This window comes from Gopherus flavomarginatus, chromosome 11, assembly GCF_025201925.1.
Source record: "Gopherus flavomarginatus isolate rGopFla2 chromosome 11, rGopFla2.mat.asm, whole genome shotgun sequence".
Taxonomy (NCBI): Eukaryota; Metazoa; Chordata; order Testudines; family Testudinidae; genus Gopherus; species Gopherus flavomarginatus.
Window position 1 is genome coordinate 48,583,121 of NC_066627.1, and position 16,261 is coordinate 48,599,381.

At 47.1% G+C, this 16,261-nt stretch overlaps 1 protein-coding gene across 4 annotated transcripts in view; it reads left to right on the plus strand.

The window, feature by feature from the left end:
* Positions 1-2,335: 2,335 nt before the first annotated feature.
* Positions 2,336-16,261, plus strand: part of ZNF512B (zinc finger protein 512B) — a 62,591-nt gene continuing 48,665 nt past the window's right edge. For all 4 annotated transcript variants that reach the window (XM_050918262.1, XM_050918264.1, XM_050918263.1 and 1 more), the window contains exons 1-2: positions 2,336-2,471; positions 13,539-13,664. In XM_050918262.1, coding sequence (XP_050774219.1) covers positions 2,390-2,471; positions 13,539-13,664 — 208 coding nt within the window. In that variant the 5' untranslated portion in view covers positions 2,336-2,389. The remainder of the gene's footprint in view (positions 2,472-13,538; positions 13,665-16,261) is intronic.

A 16,261-nucleotide genomic window follows, 5' to 3' on the forward strand; every position in this document is an offset into this window, starting at 1 on the left:
GGTGGTGGAAAAATCCTCATAGAGCCCAAAGCTGGGGTAGGTTAGTGTTAGAACATACGACCCTGACTCCTGGGTTCTGTTGCTGGCTTTGCTAACTTTGGGTTGGGGCCAGTCCTTATGAGCATGCGCGCACACATATAACTTTACTCATGTGAGTAGTTCCTGTAAGTAGTTTCAGGATTGGACCCTATTTTATCACACAGCTCTGTGCCTCAGTTTCTCCATCTGTAAAATGGGGATAATAATACTTATCTCCCTCAAATGGGTGGCATGAGGCTTAATCCACAAATGTTCCTAAATCACGTTGAGAGCCAGGGATGAAGGTTCAGGTATAAATGCTGGGTGTGTGTGGTACTACATGGACTGCAACAAATGGTACTTAAAGGATGGGGTCTGTAACAGCTTTTCTCTGGGGAAAATCTACCAACCATTCTGCCAGTCTGTGAGAGTGCTCTTGTCTTAAATGCCAGCCAAGAAAGCTAATGTCATTTGTTCTAAGGAGGAACTAGACTCAAGATTCCAAGCATGACAGCTCTCAAATTCTGGGTACAGCTATAATTTCTATTAATTATCTTTACAGTAACAATCTTTGGCCCTTATATAGCACCTGGTCTTATCCTCAATATACAGATGGGGAAATCAAGGCACAGAGAGGTAACACATGTTCCAAGGTCTGAGGTTTCTTATCTCCCCCTTCCCTGTTCCCTAACCACTCAACCTCCCGTTACATACAGAGAGGTCATGGGCCTAACCTTCCACCCTACCTTTTGACTCCCTTCTAATTAACTCCATCTGTGGGTGTCTCTCTCTTTTCAGTACTTGACACTTGGTGAGAAGGACGACTTTTTTTTCCTCCCCAGAAAATCATCTCAGTTTTGATGCCAACAGCTGAGCTTGATTTAGCCCTTGCGTGCATGTGCATTTGCAATAGCGATAATAATCATTGATACCAACAACATGCTGGCTTGGTTCCATCTTCTTCTCTCATAGCTTCACTGCACTCTTTTCTCACCCCCTCCTCAGTCAGCTCACGAAGATTTGCTTGTGAGTAATCTGCTCCTGGAGGGCATGATCCTGCAGAACCCTCCCTGCTGTGCTACTCCAATTGAAGTCAATGAGGCCCTTAGACTTTGAACTCTTTGGAAGAGTGGGCTTCATTCTCTCCTACTCTGCACCTGGTCTCATTTGCAGTTGTGCAAGAGGACTGGGGAGCTTTACTCTTCTGATATGGTGATATCAGTGGGCACTCCCTTTCCATAGGGCTGTATGAGGACACAAGCTACCTGACAGAGAACAAGCCAGACCATTGTATCATATGCCTGCAAAGCACTCTACGCACACAGGCCCTCCTCCTGTAAATTCTTACCCATGTGCTTAACTTCCCCCTTTGGGTGGCACAGAAATACTTGGGACACTACGGACAGGGGCTGTTTCTCTTTTATTCCTGATATAGAAACTGCCCTTTCATAGTTTGCTTATTTAACCCAGATTCCTGAGAGTTTGTCCCCTGATTGTAACGTATCAGAGGGGTAGCCGTGTTAGTCTGGATCTGTAAAAGCAGCAAAGAGTCCTGTGGCACCTTATAGACTAACAGATGTTTTGGAGCATGAGCTTTCGTGGGTGAATACCCACTTCATCAGATGCATGTCCCCTGATTGCTAGGGCTAAGTAACGGGTGGGTATGTGCCAGGGAGTCCACTTCTGCTGAGGAGGGACCATAGGTGCTGGAACAGGGGCCCTGCTGCACTCCCTGGCTTGAAGTGGTCTCCATTAAATACAGGGCGTACAGTTTGGTTCAGTGGCTCTCAGCACCCCTGCTATAAATATTATTCCAGCCCCTCCGGGAGGGATAGCCCTAGAATTAACCAGGGTCGGGCACAGCCTCAGTGGAGGGAAAACCTGTGGGGAGCCAGGGTCTGTTTGCACACACAACACACAGCCCCACTGTAAATTAAACCCAGCGGGGTGGAGGCTGGACTATCCCCTTGATCCAAAGGGGCCTGGGCAGAGCCACCCTCTGCCAGCCAGCTCCAGTCCCCGGCGCCCAGGCAGCGGGTGTCTTGCACATCTGCCCCCTGCCTGGCCTCTGGCCCTACGTTTGCTAGAAGAGGGCCCCGAGCGCTGTCCACTTCCCACCTTTGGACGTTTCCAAGCGGGCTGCTCCCGAGCGCACCTGCCTCCTGCGCCCTGGGCGCGTCGCAGGGTGCCCGCGCTCGCCTCTCCAAGCCCCCCCGGCTCCACCCAGGCGCCCGGGTGGGGGGGGACCGAGCCCACTGTCTCCGAGCGGAGCTTGTTGCAGTATTAAAATAATAACGCGAGAGTTGCAAGTTGCTTCCCCGACCGTAAAACTGTCAAAGGTAGCCGGGAAGGGGGGCGCGGGGGATCGCGCATGAGCCAGCGCCGCCTCGCCCGCTCCAAGCGCGCGTGTGTGTGCGTGCGGGGGCCCTGGAGAGCTCGCCACAAACACCGAGGTAAGGAGCCCCCCCCTTGGCAACCCTCCTCCCTTCCCCCGCCCCCCTGGTCCTTTTCCACCCTTGGCCCTGCTTTTACTCCGCCTGGTCGCCCCCTCCCCGGGCCCGATCGCCCTCTCCCGAGGATTTTGCTGCTTCCTTTCCCGGTGCGCCTGGGATTCCTTCCCTCCCCCCCCGCCTTCTCTCTCCCTCTTCCTCTCTCCTCCTTCTACATAAAAAAGTCGCCATTTTGCTTCACTGCCTTTTCCTCCTCCCCTTAATTATTTTTCCCAGCACAAGAAATAAAAATAGTTTTTCGCCCCCTCCCTTTTGCAAAAAAAAAACAAAAACCCAACCCCACACCCCCTCCCTTTTTCTTAATAGAGGGTGGACACTAAATCCAGAGGGCGGAGGAGGCGATCTGGGGGGGCTGGGAGTGCAGGGCGGGCTAGGAGTGCAAGGGGATTTTTCTATTCCTTTTCTCTTTTTTTTTTTTTGCAGTGTTGGCACTTTAAAGAAGGGGGCTTGGAAGTTGCTCCCCTGAGTCTCAGTGCAGCCTCCCGCAGCGGTGCGCTCCTTGCCCCACGCGGTGACAGGTGACATCCACGTGGGGCAGCCCCTGCTGCCCACACCTTAGCCAGGGGGAGGGACCGCAAGGCGGGGGGCACCTGCGGCCAGCTGAGCTCCAGGAAGGGGGGCAGGAGTACAGGCAGGTGAGCTCAGCTCACACCTGGGCAGGTCACATGACAGCCAGGTGGGCAATGGGAGGGGCAGGGCAAGGACACTCAGGCCAGGTGGGTACAGCAGGGGCAGGCCAGGCCAGGCCAAGGTCATGTGAGCCATGTGGCTGCCATATGGGCCCTGGGAGAGGTAGATCAGGCAAAGGGCAAAGCATGCAGGCAGGTAATGACATGGATAAACAGGGACATGACAGGTGGCTGGGCTCCCATAAGGATGGAGCAGATCAGAGACAGTACATCCAGGTGGGCACTCCCATGGCCCAGACCAGGGATGTTATAGCCACCTGGACATTGACATGGGCTGGGCAAGGCAGGGGCATTTAGTCAGCTGAGCACTCCCAGCAGGGACATGGCAGCTGGCTGGATGTTTTCATAGGATGGGCTGGGTCAGAAACATTACAGCTAAATTGTGCCTTCTATAAAGCCAGCCCAGAGACGTTCTCTCCAGTTTGTCATTGTCATGGGCAGGCTAGGTCAGATCTGGGACATTACAGCTTCATGAGCACTCACATAGGCTGGGGCAGAGACTTCTGTGCCAGGTGGGCAGTTGGCTAGGGAGGCCAGACAGGGCTGTGAATGCTATAAATCAGATTAGGTTAATTCTGTTTAATGTCTTTTAGGTTTCATGCTTTACCATCAGCTTTGGTGCCAGGGGCCGAGAGCTAATATGTTTGAAACAGAAACTTTAAACCATCAGAAGCTTTGTGTTTGTGTGCACGCGTGTGTGTGCACACATACTCATTGTGATGAAAGATGGGCACATTTACACCCATTTTAACCTGGTTTTAGGTCTGTCCTTTCAAACTGCAGTACTGAACGATATAAATGTAAAATCTACCATCTCTTAATTCCAGCGCAGCTTTTGTGTGGCCGTGTTGTTCCTCCACTGCTTGAGAAAGAAGGGAATTAGTCCGCTAAGTGCCGTGTGCCTATAGAAAGCGTAGGAATATCTGTATAATACACAGAACATTTCTGTAAGAAAGTTACCAAATAGTGGATCAACCCGTGATTTGGAGAGAGACTAACAGAAATTGCTGTGGAACTAGGGAACTGCTCAGTCCATTCGTCAGAGCGTTGCCCTGGTTCCCGTCTACAGCCAGAAGAAACTATAATCAATACTGAGGGAAAGTGATTTGTCAGAAACTCACAAGAACAACAAACATCAGTTTAGCCTTTTGGTTTCTGCTAGCTGTTGTTTCTGACTCTCTCCTCGTGCCGTTAGCTTCTGCATTCTCCAGGGCAGGGATCTGTGACCTTTTCGGCACTGTCCTACCCCTGAGCAATGCCATGAACATTTACAGCAGATTATAAATGATTAATAATAAGTAAAGCAAGTGGATATTGGCCTGCTGCACATCAGGCGTATCCTTTGCACCATGATTAGCACTTTACCTGAGAAGGTCACACTTGTATGTCAGGGGAAAGGGATTTGTTAAAGACCTACAGGCCATTGGCATGTGGACTCACTGGGGACTGTTAAGCCATGGCAATTAGTAGGTAGTGGGGATCAAGCCAGGAAATGCTGGGTTAGATAGTAAAGGCCAAATTCAGGTGGCAGTGGATGTAACTCCATTAACTTGACCCAGCGTATTTAGTGATGAGTGGAAATGGATGGGTTTTTATGCATGGCATTGTTTTGTTTTCCCTCTTATAGTTAGTGTCACATTAACTCAAATAGCTATGATTTCCAGGAAGCAACATGCCAACTTTCTAACTGCTACCTTGAAATGCCAATATCTGTGTGTCAACACTGGTCCCCCCAGACCTAGTGACACCAGATCAGTTCACAGGACAGAGAAAAAAATTGCCTGAAAAAGTTAAGTTACTGTGGTAGCAGGTTACCTGTGTAAAATATGACGGACTTTAATAGGACTTATGCCAGTTTATGTCAGGGCTGAATATGTCCTGCATTAGAGTGAGATACACTCTCCAAGCCCCAATTCATGTTATCCAGACATTTTGCATGAAAGCAAGTTTGAAAAATTATATATAGATTTTATCACCTTGACAATTAGATTTTTCAGAGCCCTCTGGTAAATAGTCTCTCCCTCATTTGCTTTTTCCTCACTCCCATCCTTGGTCTCTGTATTATTGGGACTCCCCGTCCTATTGAGCTTTTTTGAATCTTTGCTCCCCTCTTGTTCCACCTCATCTGGCCATTTGTGTTGGTGAGACATGGTTTGTTTTTGGAGTAACAGACATTGCATTGTAGAATGCGCTGCTTTAAAAGCCTTGCTGGCAACTCCTGTCTCAAGCTGCTCAGGAAAGCGCTGGAAACTTGAATTCAGCTCCCCTGTGTAGCATTTCAGTCTGGTATCTCTAAATCACAAGGCTGGGCCATCTCTTCTACACTGCAGGGAATCTGGAATCAATTTCTTTGTTCCAATGTCATAAATATAACCCCTAGTGCTGCTATATTTGAGGTCTGTCGTTTTCCCCCTTTTGCCCCCATTGTGAATCACAACAGGGTTTCAACCAAAAGTTGAGGAAAGGCTGGAAAGAGGTTGGAAGTAATTGATCACCTGGCTCCAACATGTGCCATGAAAGAGTGAGAAGTTTGGTTAAAATATATTGGGTTGATTTCTGCTCTGTTACCCTGGCGCAACTCCACTAAATCCATCAAGTTGGACCAGATTTGGCCCCCATGTGTATATATAAGTAATTTTGTTATTATTTTAGGCTAAATTAAAAGTAGGAGGAAAGGTGTCAAAAGCAATTAGGTGGAACATAAAATATGTTGGAGAGTTTCTAAGCTGCCCCTTTCCCACCCACCCCCCCAAAAAAAAGTTTGTTCTAAGAGAGCATGTGCATTAAATGAAGGGAACAATGGTTTGGTGGTACGAGTACATTTTTGGTTTGAAAGCTCTGGTTTAAGTTTTGGAAGTAAAGTCTTTCAAGGCATCAGTACTAAAACTTGCTCAGGCTCTCATGGTTTAACTGATATTATTATTAGGCATTTGTTTAAAGCTCCTGATTTTCACCCACAATTCCTATTGAAGTCAATGGGAGTTTTCAGGTGCTCTTCATCTAAGACTCCCAAATGCCTGAGGGTTGTCCTTGCGTGTTGGTAGCTACTTCCCATGTCTGGGGGTGAAGTGCCCCCCTCTACCATTCACACCTCACCTCTGCAGCCTGACAGGGGACCATGTGGTTGCAGCCACGGTCCAGCTGAGGCTGATGTGATGTGATTGCTCTCTATAAATATATCAGAGAGCTAAATACCAGGGCGGGAGAGGAACTATTTAAGCTTAGTACCAATGTGGACACAAGAACAAATGGATATAAACTGGCTATCAGGAAGTTTAGACTTGAAATTAGACGAAGGTTTCTAACCATCAGAGGAGTGAAGTTCTGGAACAGCCTTCCAAGGGGAGCAGTGGGGGCAGAAAGACATGAACTTAGTGTTGAAGCCAGATATAAGTTTATGGAGGGGATGGTATGATGGGATAGCCTAATTTTGGCAATTAATTGATCTTTGTTAGCGGTAAATATGCCTGATGACTTGTGATGGGATTTTAGATGGGATGGGATCTGAGTTACTACAGAGAATTCTTTCCTGGGTGTCTGGCTGGTGGGTCTTGCTCACATGCTCAGGGTTTAGCTGATCGTTGTATTTGGGGTCGGGAAGGAATTTTCCTCCAGGGCAGATTGGCAGAGGCCCTGGGGTTTTTTTGCCTTCCTCTGCAGCATGGGGCACGGGTCACTTGCTGGAGGATTCTCTGCACCTTAAAGTCTTTAAACCACGATTTGAGGACTTCAGTAGTTCAGACATAGGTTAGGGGTTTGTTACAGGAGTGGGTGGATGAGATTCTGTGGCCTGTGTTGTGCAAGAGGTCAGAATAGATGATCATAATTGCCCCTTCTGACCTTAAAGTCTGTGTCTATGATACCTGGAGAGTCTTTCATGGGACCTCCATTCCTTGGGTGAATTTCTCTATATGTGCATGAGGGGGCTATGGGTAGAACCAAGGGAGTTCCTGGACTTAGACTCAGTTCAAATTTTCTCTACCGCTCTCTTGCGTCTGTGTCCTTACATAGCATGTGTCATTGAAAGTTCACGAAGTGGGAGAACAGAGAAAAGAACCCTGGAGTCCTGACTCTCAGTCTCACCACTAGATAACACTGTCTCCCATGTAATGGTTTCAAAGGAAATGTTGCTGTCTGTCAAGTAAATAATAGACTCTTCATTAAAAATTGTCTAAGTATGTACTTGATTTATGAGACAAACACAGGTATTATTGTCTATTGCATGTCTCATTAAAACACTATAAATACGCAATAGTATGGTATACCTGAGCGATCCTGGTCTGGTAAGGAGTGTGCAATTTCATGTTTTATTGTGTTAGCAGGTTTAGCATAGCCCTGTCAGGTTGTCTTCTGCTGGATCTTTGTCGGTACTGTGATTAGTAGTTGTATTTATTATTTTGTATTGTTGTAGCACCTAGAACCCTAGTCGTGAACCAGGACCCCATTGTGTTAGGTGCTGTGTGCTTGTTTATGTATGTAAAGCCAAATCAATTAAATCACAAAGCAATTGTGTGTAGACGATGTCCCAGGTTTGATCTGAACCTGTGCTGGGTGAATACCTTCACATTCTCTCTTCGTATTTCGAATTTTCTTCCTTTTCGTGTTTGTGTTTCTGCGAATGAATTTACTGGAAGGAATTTTCAAGGGAATAGCAGATATTAGAAAATATTTGTGGAAAGAGAACTGTTAAATTATTAACGTGAGCATTTGCCTTAGAAATGGGATTCTAGCTGTTATGCTCATACAGTCAAGGCACGGGACCAATACCATGTGATCCATGGGCCCAATCAAAGCTAATCAACATGGCTCGGAAGTAGAATATCGGATGCATTGCATGCAGGAAGTCACTGGGCATACTTTGTGGATCAATTATTTATTAAATCTCTGTGAATAATTATCTCTAATAACCAATACATTTCAGAATATCAAGCTGCTCACAGACAAGGATGCTCTTTGGGTAAGGCCCTGGACTTGGGATCTCTGGTAAATTCCCAGATCTGCCACAGTCATTCCCTATTCCTCAGTTTCTCCTCTGTAAAATGGAGGTAACAATGCTTCCTTTCTCCCACCGTTTGTCAGTCCTGTCTGCTTGGACTGTAAGATCTCTGGAGTGAGGACTGCCTCAGGCTGTGTGAACAGCACCAAGCACCATAAGGCCCTGATGTTGGTGAGGGCTTCCAGCCACTGCTGGGCTACAAATTATAACAATTAAGAAATACACCTCAAACAGAGAGAGGCTAAATGAGCTGACTTAATGATTCCCTCTGTTCTGCTCCAAATGCCAGAGAATGCAGAGTCCAGGCTATAATTCCTCCTTTGATCTAGAGACTGATTAACTCTGGTGTCTGTGCTCACGACCAAGCTTTCATCACCAAACGCCACACGTTGGAGAGTCTCAGCATGTTACCCCATCTCCCAGAACAAACCACATGCGCTGGCCTGACCCACACCAGGAGTCCCATGAAGGTCACCTCTCCTCCTCTTAAAATTCTGTGTGACCCTGCACGACCTCTCTGTACCTGGTAGTCCTTGCCTAGACTTCAACGGCAATTCCATGCATGGAGAGCTTGCAGGAGCAGGTTGCTTTGCAGTTGATGCTGCAGCCCAGTGTCTTTGGAGGCGGAACGCCTGAAACGTCTCCTGCCTTCCAGTGACACTGCAGTAGAATGTCACCCTGTATCTGGTACATTATGCAGCACTGCGGGAATGTTTGCCTGGTATAATGCACATGGCACAATATGATGATAATAATCCCTAGCTCTTCTGTAGCACATTTCACCGGTAGATCTCCAAGCCCTGGATAAAGAAGGTCATTATCATTGTCATCTCTGGAGAAACAGACATACACTGAGGGAAAGTGACTTGCCCAGGGTCACCCAGCAGGCCAGTAGCAGAGTTGGGAATAGACCTCTTGAATCCCAGTCTCATGCTTTCACCACGAGGCCCAGGGCAGGTGCCTGTACACAAGCTGAATTCCAAATGATTCTAGTCCCTAGACCTTTGCCGGGACTTGGGTTGAGGCCTTAGCACATGATGAGCAGTCCAATGAAAATTCTTTTCGCGTAACTGCAGGGGAGTTGTGGCAGCTCAGATGGGCCAGTTGGGTTTGCTGAGCTGTGTGTCTATTGGTGTCTAATTAGGGCCAGTGTTGTGTAGATTCTTGTTAACCGAGTTAAGGCAAACTGATGCAAAAAAAGGAATTTTGTAGGAGGTTCTGTGGTGAAACATCTGATCTGTTTAATTGTGGGTGGGGAGGGATAGCTCAGTGGTTTGAGCCTTGCCCTGCTAAGCCCAGAGTTGTGAGTGCAGTCCTTGAGGGGGCCATTTTGGGATCTGGGGCAAAAATCTGTCAGGGAGGGTACTTGGTCCTGCTGTGGGGACTTGATGACCTTTCAAGGTTCCTTCCAGCTCTGTGAGATAGGTATATCTCCATATTAACTGGAGAACAAACCAGAGCTGATTTTGCAGTTCTTTAGTTGTGCCGCTGGACTGAATGAGCATAATTGGTTGCACCTTCAACGTATGCACAGTCATAGGTTCATAGATCTTAAGGGTAAGGGGAACTGTTATGGTCATCTAGTCTGACCTCCTGCAGGCCTCAGACCAGGCGGTTGCATCCAGGGCTCCAGGAACACCCTAGGATGAAAGAGCTGTCCATGGCTGTTCAGCTCATTGAAGCTGCAGGGTTGTCGGGGCCAAGGAAAGGAAGCAGTATCTTTTTGGGAGTTGAGTGCTGATCGAGACATGGGATTCGGTCCTAACTCAAGGCCATGTCCTGCTCGGAGAGGAATCCTGCAGAGGATGGGAAACTGAGCATCGCTGCTACGTGGGGATGCTTTGTCAGAGGGAGCCCCAGCAGCCTCCCTCCCTTTCCCTCCCACAGCTCTGTGGAAGCTCCTGGTGTGTGGAGCTCCAAGGCTGTGTGGGGATGTGCTGAGGGAGGGGGCTGCTGTCTTTGGCATCTGGCCCCCTTCAGATCCAGGGGGTTTCCCCACATCAGGTAACGCTGAGCCTTTGTGACCTCCCCCTCCCTGCTCTGAACCTCTCCCTCCCACCAGAAGGGAGCCATTCAGAAAGAGACTTTAGGAGCAAGGCTCTGATGGGAGCCCTGCTGCTGCAGAATAAGGGGGAATGTGGCAACTTCCCACAAATGCCCCACTCCTCACGGGTGCCCCAGCTTCTGCAGGCTTGTTGGGGACCAGAGCAGGCAGCAGCTAGGCATAGAGGGGTGTTGAGTGTTTCGAGATGGAGGTGGGAGACAGGTGTGTGTGCCACGAGCCAGGGGACAAGACACATTGGTGCTGTGGTGTTTGGGGATCACTAAGCATCCCTTCTTCTCCTGAACATGCGCCCCATCTTTGGCTTGGCCTGTTTGGCCTGTAAGCTCTGGAGGGCAGGGAGCATGTGTTCTGTAAAGGACCATCTGCATTTGCAGGGCTATAAAGATGTTTAATTTAACAGCAATGCAGACTTGCAGAGTATAAATAACTGCAAAATCACGTCTGAATTTTTAGGCGCTTGTAGTTAAAGGTCTCTAGGCAAGAGTGCGGCCTAGTGGATAGAACACTGGACTGAGATTCAGGAGCAATGTGAATTCTCGCCCTGGCTCTGCAACTGGTCTGCTGGGTGACCTTAGGTAAATCACATCACCTCTCTGTGCCTCAGTTTCCCCAATCTGTAAAATGGGGCTAATGGTGCCTCCTTTGTAAAGAGCTTTGAGATCTACTGCTGATAAGAGCTAGGTGTTGTTATTTACAAAACTGCGATGTGCACAGTGGGTCTGATTCTGGTATCACTCCAGTGACTTCAGTGGATTCCTGGTGTAGACATGTGTAACTGAGGGTAGAGTTGGGCCCAATAAGTACAAAGGGGCAGCTTGCCCAAATAAACCCAAGAGCAAAACAAACACCTGAGTGTAAGTAAATAGTAAATACAAACAAGCAGCCCTACAATAAACAACACAAACCAGGAAACATTTGGAGTGTGATGTCCATCGAGAGGACTAAATATTTGCCCACTAGCTGCTGGCACAGAATCAGTGTCTGGTCGTGTGCTTTGTGCCTTGCCGCAGTATCTGTTAATTGCTTGGCAGCCTGGCTCTTATGGGCTAGCCTGAGAGTGTCTGTGTCCAGGTGTGTGTGTGGCGGGATAACATTATATCTGTCTTAAAACTTGCAAAGCCCTTGTGATTCATGCGCGTCAGCTCTGTGGGACATCAAAATACCCTCCTGAGAGAGAAAAGCAGTTGTTAATGTGCAGTCATTAACTTATATGCACTGAAGGAGCTGTGCTCATGTGAAGATCCCTGTTAGAGGCACAGTAGCTTTTGGAAGAGGTTCCCAGACCTGGACTATTTCTTCTCCCACTTTCAAAAACACACACACACCTTCTAACAACAGTGCCTAGCCACATCAGAACGAACACACACACGCACACACACACCCCTTCTAATAACAGTACCTAACCTCATCAGAGAACTCTACAAACATCAGCTAATCAATCCTCCCCCTGTCCCCCTTCCCCCCAGACAGTGGGTAAATATTAGCATCCTTGTCTTGTAGCTTGGGAAATTGAGAAGTTAAATAATTTTCCCGTGGCAACACAGCAGGGGTGAGTTGGCCACAGAGCCAGGCAGGTTGGGCTCTGTGCATGGGACTGTTTTGCAGAGGTCTCCCGGGGGGTAGATCTAGATATTTGCCTAGTTTTACAAAAAGCACTGGTGAAGTCAGTATGAACTAAAATTTCATACAGACAATGACTTGTTTATACTGCTCTATATACGACACACTGAAATGTAAGTACGATATTTATATTCCAGTCGATTTATTTATAATTATATGGTAAAAAAAAGAGAAAGTCAGCAATTGTTCAGTACTCATGTGCTGTGACACTTTTCTATTTTTATGTCTGATTTTGTAAGCAAGGAGCTTTGAAATGAAGTGAAACTTGGGGGTATGCAAGACAAATCAGGCTCCTGAAAGGAGGACAGTTGTCTGGAAAGGCTGAGAGCCCCTGAGTTACAGCATTTGGCCATGTCCATGTGTTACGGAATTGCCATTTCAGCCCTGCACAGCCCGTTTATTTGAACTGAGGACCAACCATGCAACCTTTTTCACCTGAGTAAAAGAGGCAGGGGCAAGCCCTTGGGTCCTCCTGGAGATTAATCTGGTCTTCTCACTTAGATCCCAATTGGAAATTGACTTGTGCATTAGAGGAACAAACTGCTAATGTAAACCGATGAGCCAAATTCATCCCTCGTTCAGCCCCATTGATTTCAGTGGAATGACACCAAGGATGGATCTGGCATAGTCTGTTTAATCATCCTTTACAACAGAGGCTGGGCTAATGGGAAAGAATTATGCTTCAATTGACTCTCATCTACTTTGTCTCCACAATGCAGCGAATTATAGAGACGCTGCTTGCCTCTCCAGTCCAGCCTTTAGATACACCTGCCCCATGCTGCCCTAAAATCACCAGTTACTCAACACTAGCGGATTCATTACATACCCTAAGAGGCTTCCAAGCTATTAAAGCAATAAGGACGTCTGCTGCTAATGACTTCCGGAGGATCCCGTCGTCTCTGCTGCGTGGGTGGCCTAGTGGATAGAAGTCTACACCGTGTGTTTGTGCCACTTGTTTAAACCCCTCCCTCCCTCCCTCTGTTCATTTTATTGTGATGTTTTTACAGCCTGTTTGAAAATACTCCCACTCGGGCTGGAATTGTAGCAACCAGCAATTCCAAGGACTCTTCCTACCGCCATCGAAGTTGATGGAGTTTTGCTGTCGGCTTCCACAGAAGCGAGATCGGGCTTCTCATGATCATTTCTGATGTTCATTATTTACAGAGAAGCCAAACTGAATTATTAATCCGGGGATCTAGATAACATTAACAATCCTCAGTTTAGACAAGTTTGCCATTCATAACGAAAATTGGAAATTTATCACGGGATCTGTTCATTAAAACTCACTTTTTTTTCTTTTGTTGTCTTCTAATGAAAGCAGAGAAATAAGCAAAGAAGAAAAAGCTGTTTGTTCGTTGTTTCTGCGTAGGAATCCAGCCCGTCATTTCTAATAAAATCTTTGCTCTTGTATGTGTAGAGGAAACGGGTTTATAATGAAAGCCGCTGCTCAACCATGTCTATAGTATCACTCAACCATAAAACAAATATTTGCAAATATACCCTGCATCTTTTTTTGAATGAGAACATTTAGTCCTGTTTAATGTTTTTTCCACCCTAGGTGCCATTCTTGCTTGTAGCGTGTGCTTTCTCTGAGGCAGAGGGTTTGTGTGTTTTTAACACGTGTCTTCTGCTCGTTCTAGAGATGGCAGATCCGTATTCCTTCAGAGGTGGAAGGAGAGCTGCAGGGTCCAGCAAAACTAGCGCAAGCAAAGAAGGCAGCAGGACAGAGTTGAGGGTAAATCCGACCCCTGAGCCCCCCAAGCTGGGTAAGAAATTGGGTTTTCTTTTCTCAGAACTAAGGGGGTGGAGGAGACAGGGCACACGGTAGGTCTTGGAACCGCCATCTTCCAAACCAAGGGGAAGGGGACATATCTCTCAGCCTGCCAAAGCCTGCGTGTGATGCAAAGATCCAGACTGAGGGACACACATTTTACATGCAGACCTGGAAAATGCTAGAGGATTCGGTTGGGTAGCATGACACTTTCTGCTGCCTCAGTTTCATCTCTATTGCTAATGTAAATGCTTTTCTCCAGTAAAGCGAGGGGTCACTAGATCTGTATAGAACATAGGGAAATTGGGGACGGAAGTGAATGATGTGGCTTGAAATGAGGGGCAGTTGAGAGATAGAGAAGCAGACCTCCTGAATGCTGTCTATCTAGTCTATCATGCCTTGGGTCTCATTTGTCACACGCACACAGCCCAGAATGCTGGGTCTGTGAATGTGTGAGGCCAGTGGGATTTGTTTGCTAAAGGTTGTCATTCCAGTGAAAGCTGATTTTCTATCCAGGGACCTATAAACCTGCCATAAGTTTGAGTTACTTTTCTGCAGCTTACCGTCTTGGGCCGAATGCCCTGGCTGTGCAAGACCCAGTCAGGAAGCTCATCCTCCCCATTAAGTGACCTTTCACCAGCACTGCGTGACTCAGATGACCTCCGTCATCCATCAACATAAGGGAAGTCTCTGTCATCCCCACAGTGCAGCTCATTCAGATGGCCAGGACCATGCCTCTAGGCAATCTGGATACAGAACTCTCGTTTGTATGAATTCTTGGTCCTGGTGGCATGGAACTCTTTTTATTATTATCTATTTATTTGTAATGAGATTTGTCACATGGATAGTTTGTGCCAGTCCACAGAAGAGCCTGAAACTCTCCTCCCCCGGCTGGCAGAAAGGAGCGGTGCATTCGCTGATGTCCCCGTCTCTTTCCAGGAAAGGCTGTTAGAAAGTTCAGCCAACTGGGTGATCTGAAAAAGTTTGAGAACTCTTCTTAAACTGAGATGAAAGGCATCCTGGGGGTAAAGAATGAGACATTCCATTCCACAGGTCAGCATCCATCCCACCCCAAAACAAGGTGTAAGAGGCGCTCCGACGGGCAGCCCAATTGTCTGAGTGCTCACAAGTGCTTGTAGCTGCAGCGAGGTAGAAAATAAGTAATTATGGACATATGATTAACACCACTCGGATAGCACTCAGAGCTAAGTAGAGTGAACTAAATCTGTCTAAAGGCTTTTTTGGTTTTTGCTGTATCAGCTCTTGTCAGAGTCTTTAAAATAAAATAAAAACACCCTCCATCTTTAATTCCTCCACTTCCTGGTTTAAATGAATGTGACGGAGCGAAAACTTTTAATTATTCCCGCTGGTGGGAGAGTTCTGTGGGGTGTTAGCTCCTAACAAGGTTAATTTCACAGGTGTGAAGTTAAGCTTTGTGCAGATCCAGGGAGAAGTTGCCTCTGCAGTAATAGCTTTGCTGGGGCTCTCTGGCTTACAGTCGTTCCAAAGCCCTGTGCCCAGCCTGTCTGTTCTGGGATCCGTTTCAAGGAGAGCATGGTTTTCATGCTGTGGCTTTGGTCTTGACCATGAGGGGCTTTGGATACCTAGAGAATCTGCACAGAATACCATGTGCCTTAAAGGTACAGGGTTTGACCCTGTCTCTCAACTTCTTTTAGAAGATGTACACTGCATTTCTCTTCACAGCTGTGGGAATGGCCACAACCTGGATCAGGCAGGCTTCTTATAGCAGCCTCCCTTGTACATGACTATAAACAATCTGGGTTTAACACCAGCGGCGTTGAGCTGTGCACGGCATGCCAATACAATACATAATCCCGCCACACTAACCACAGCTGGCTTCCCTGCAGCTGTGCAGTGGAACTGGCAGGTGGTGCAGATGGGTAGCTGTGAGTCCAGATGTTGGGGAAATAAGTGATATATTTTCTGTTCCTCTGGCCTAAGCTTCCAGTTGCTCCCTCTTCTTCATCCTTGACGAAGGAGCAATTTGCATCTCTGCCAGTACTGGAAATGTATGAACAAGGATTTAATGTTTTTTAAAAGAAAGTTTTTAAAGTCTTCAAAAGTTTTTAAAAATATAGAGAGGATGAACTGTCACCAACCATTCCAAACATGTCAGGCCCCCCACTGGCCTGCTTCTTTTCTTTGGGAACTACATGGAAAAACGGGGGGCACGCTGTTCTTGCTGCATTGGAATATTTTGAACTGGCAGAGTGTTTTGGAGGGACAAAGTGGAAAAGTAACAGATATTTTTCAGAAAGGACTGTCCCTCCTGACAAGGGAGAACAGTGGAGTTGCAGGGTTGCCAATTCTTGATGTTTTAGTGTGAGTCTTGCAATATTGGGTGTTAGTCTTAAAGTCCCAGCTCCTGGAGTCATGTGATTATGTGAGAAGCTCAGCTTTCACTTACAATAAAGTAAAGTTTCTAGCCCTCATGGTTGCATAGAAAATCTTGAAACTATTACCTGTGTGCACCTTACAATCTCAGAATCCAGGAGGCAAAGAAAAATATGTAACCAACAAACAGAATTTCTAATAAGTGGAAAACTCTTAACAGAACTTTGGTAAAGGTTT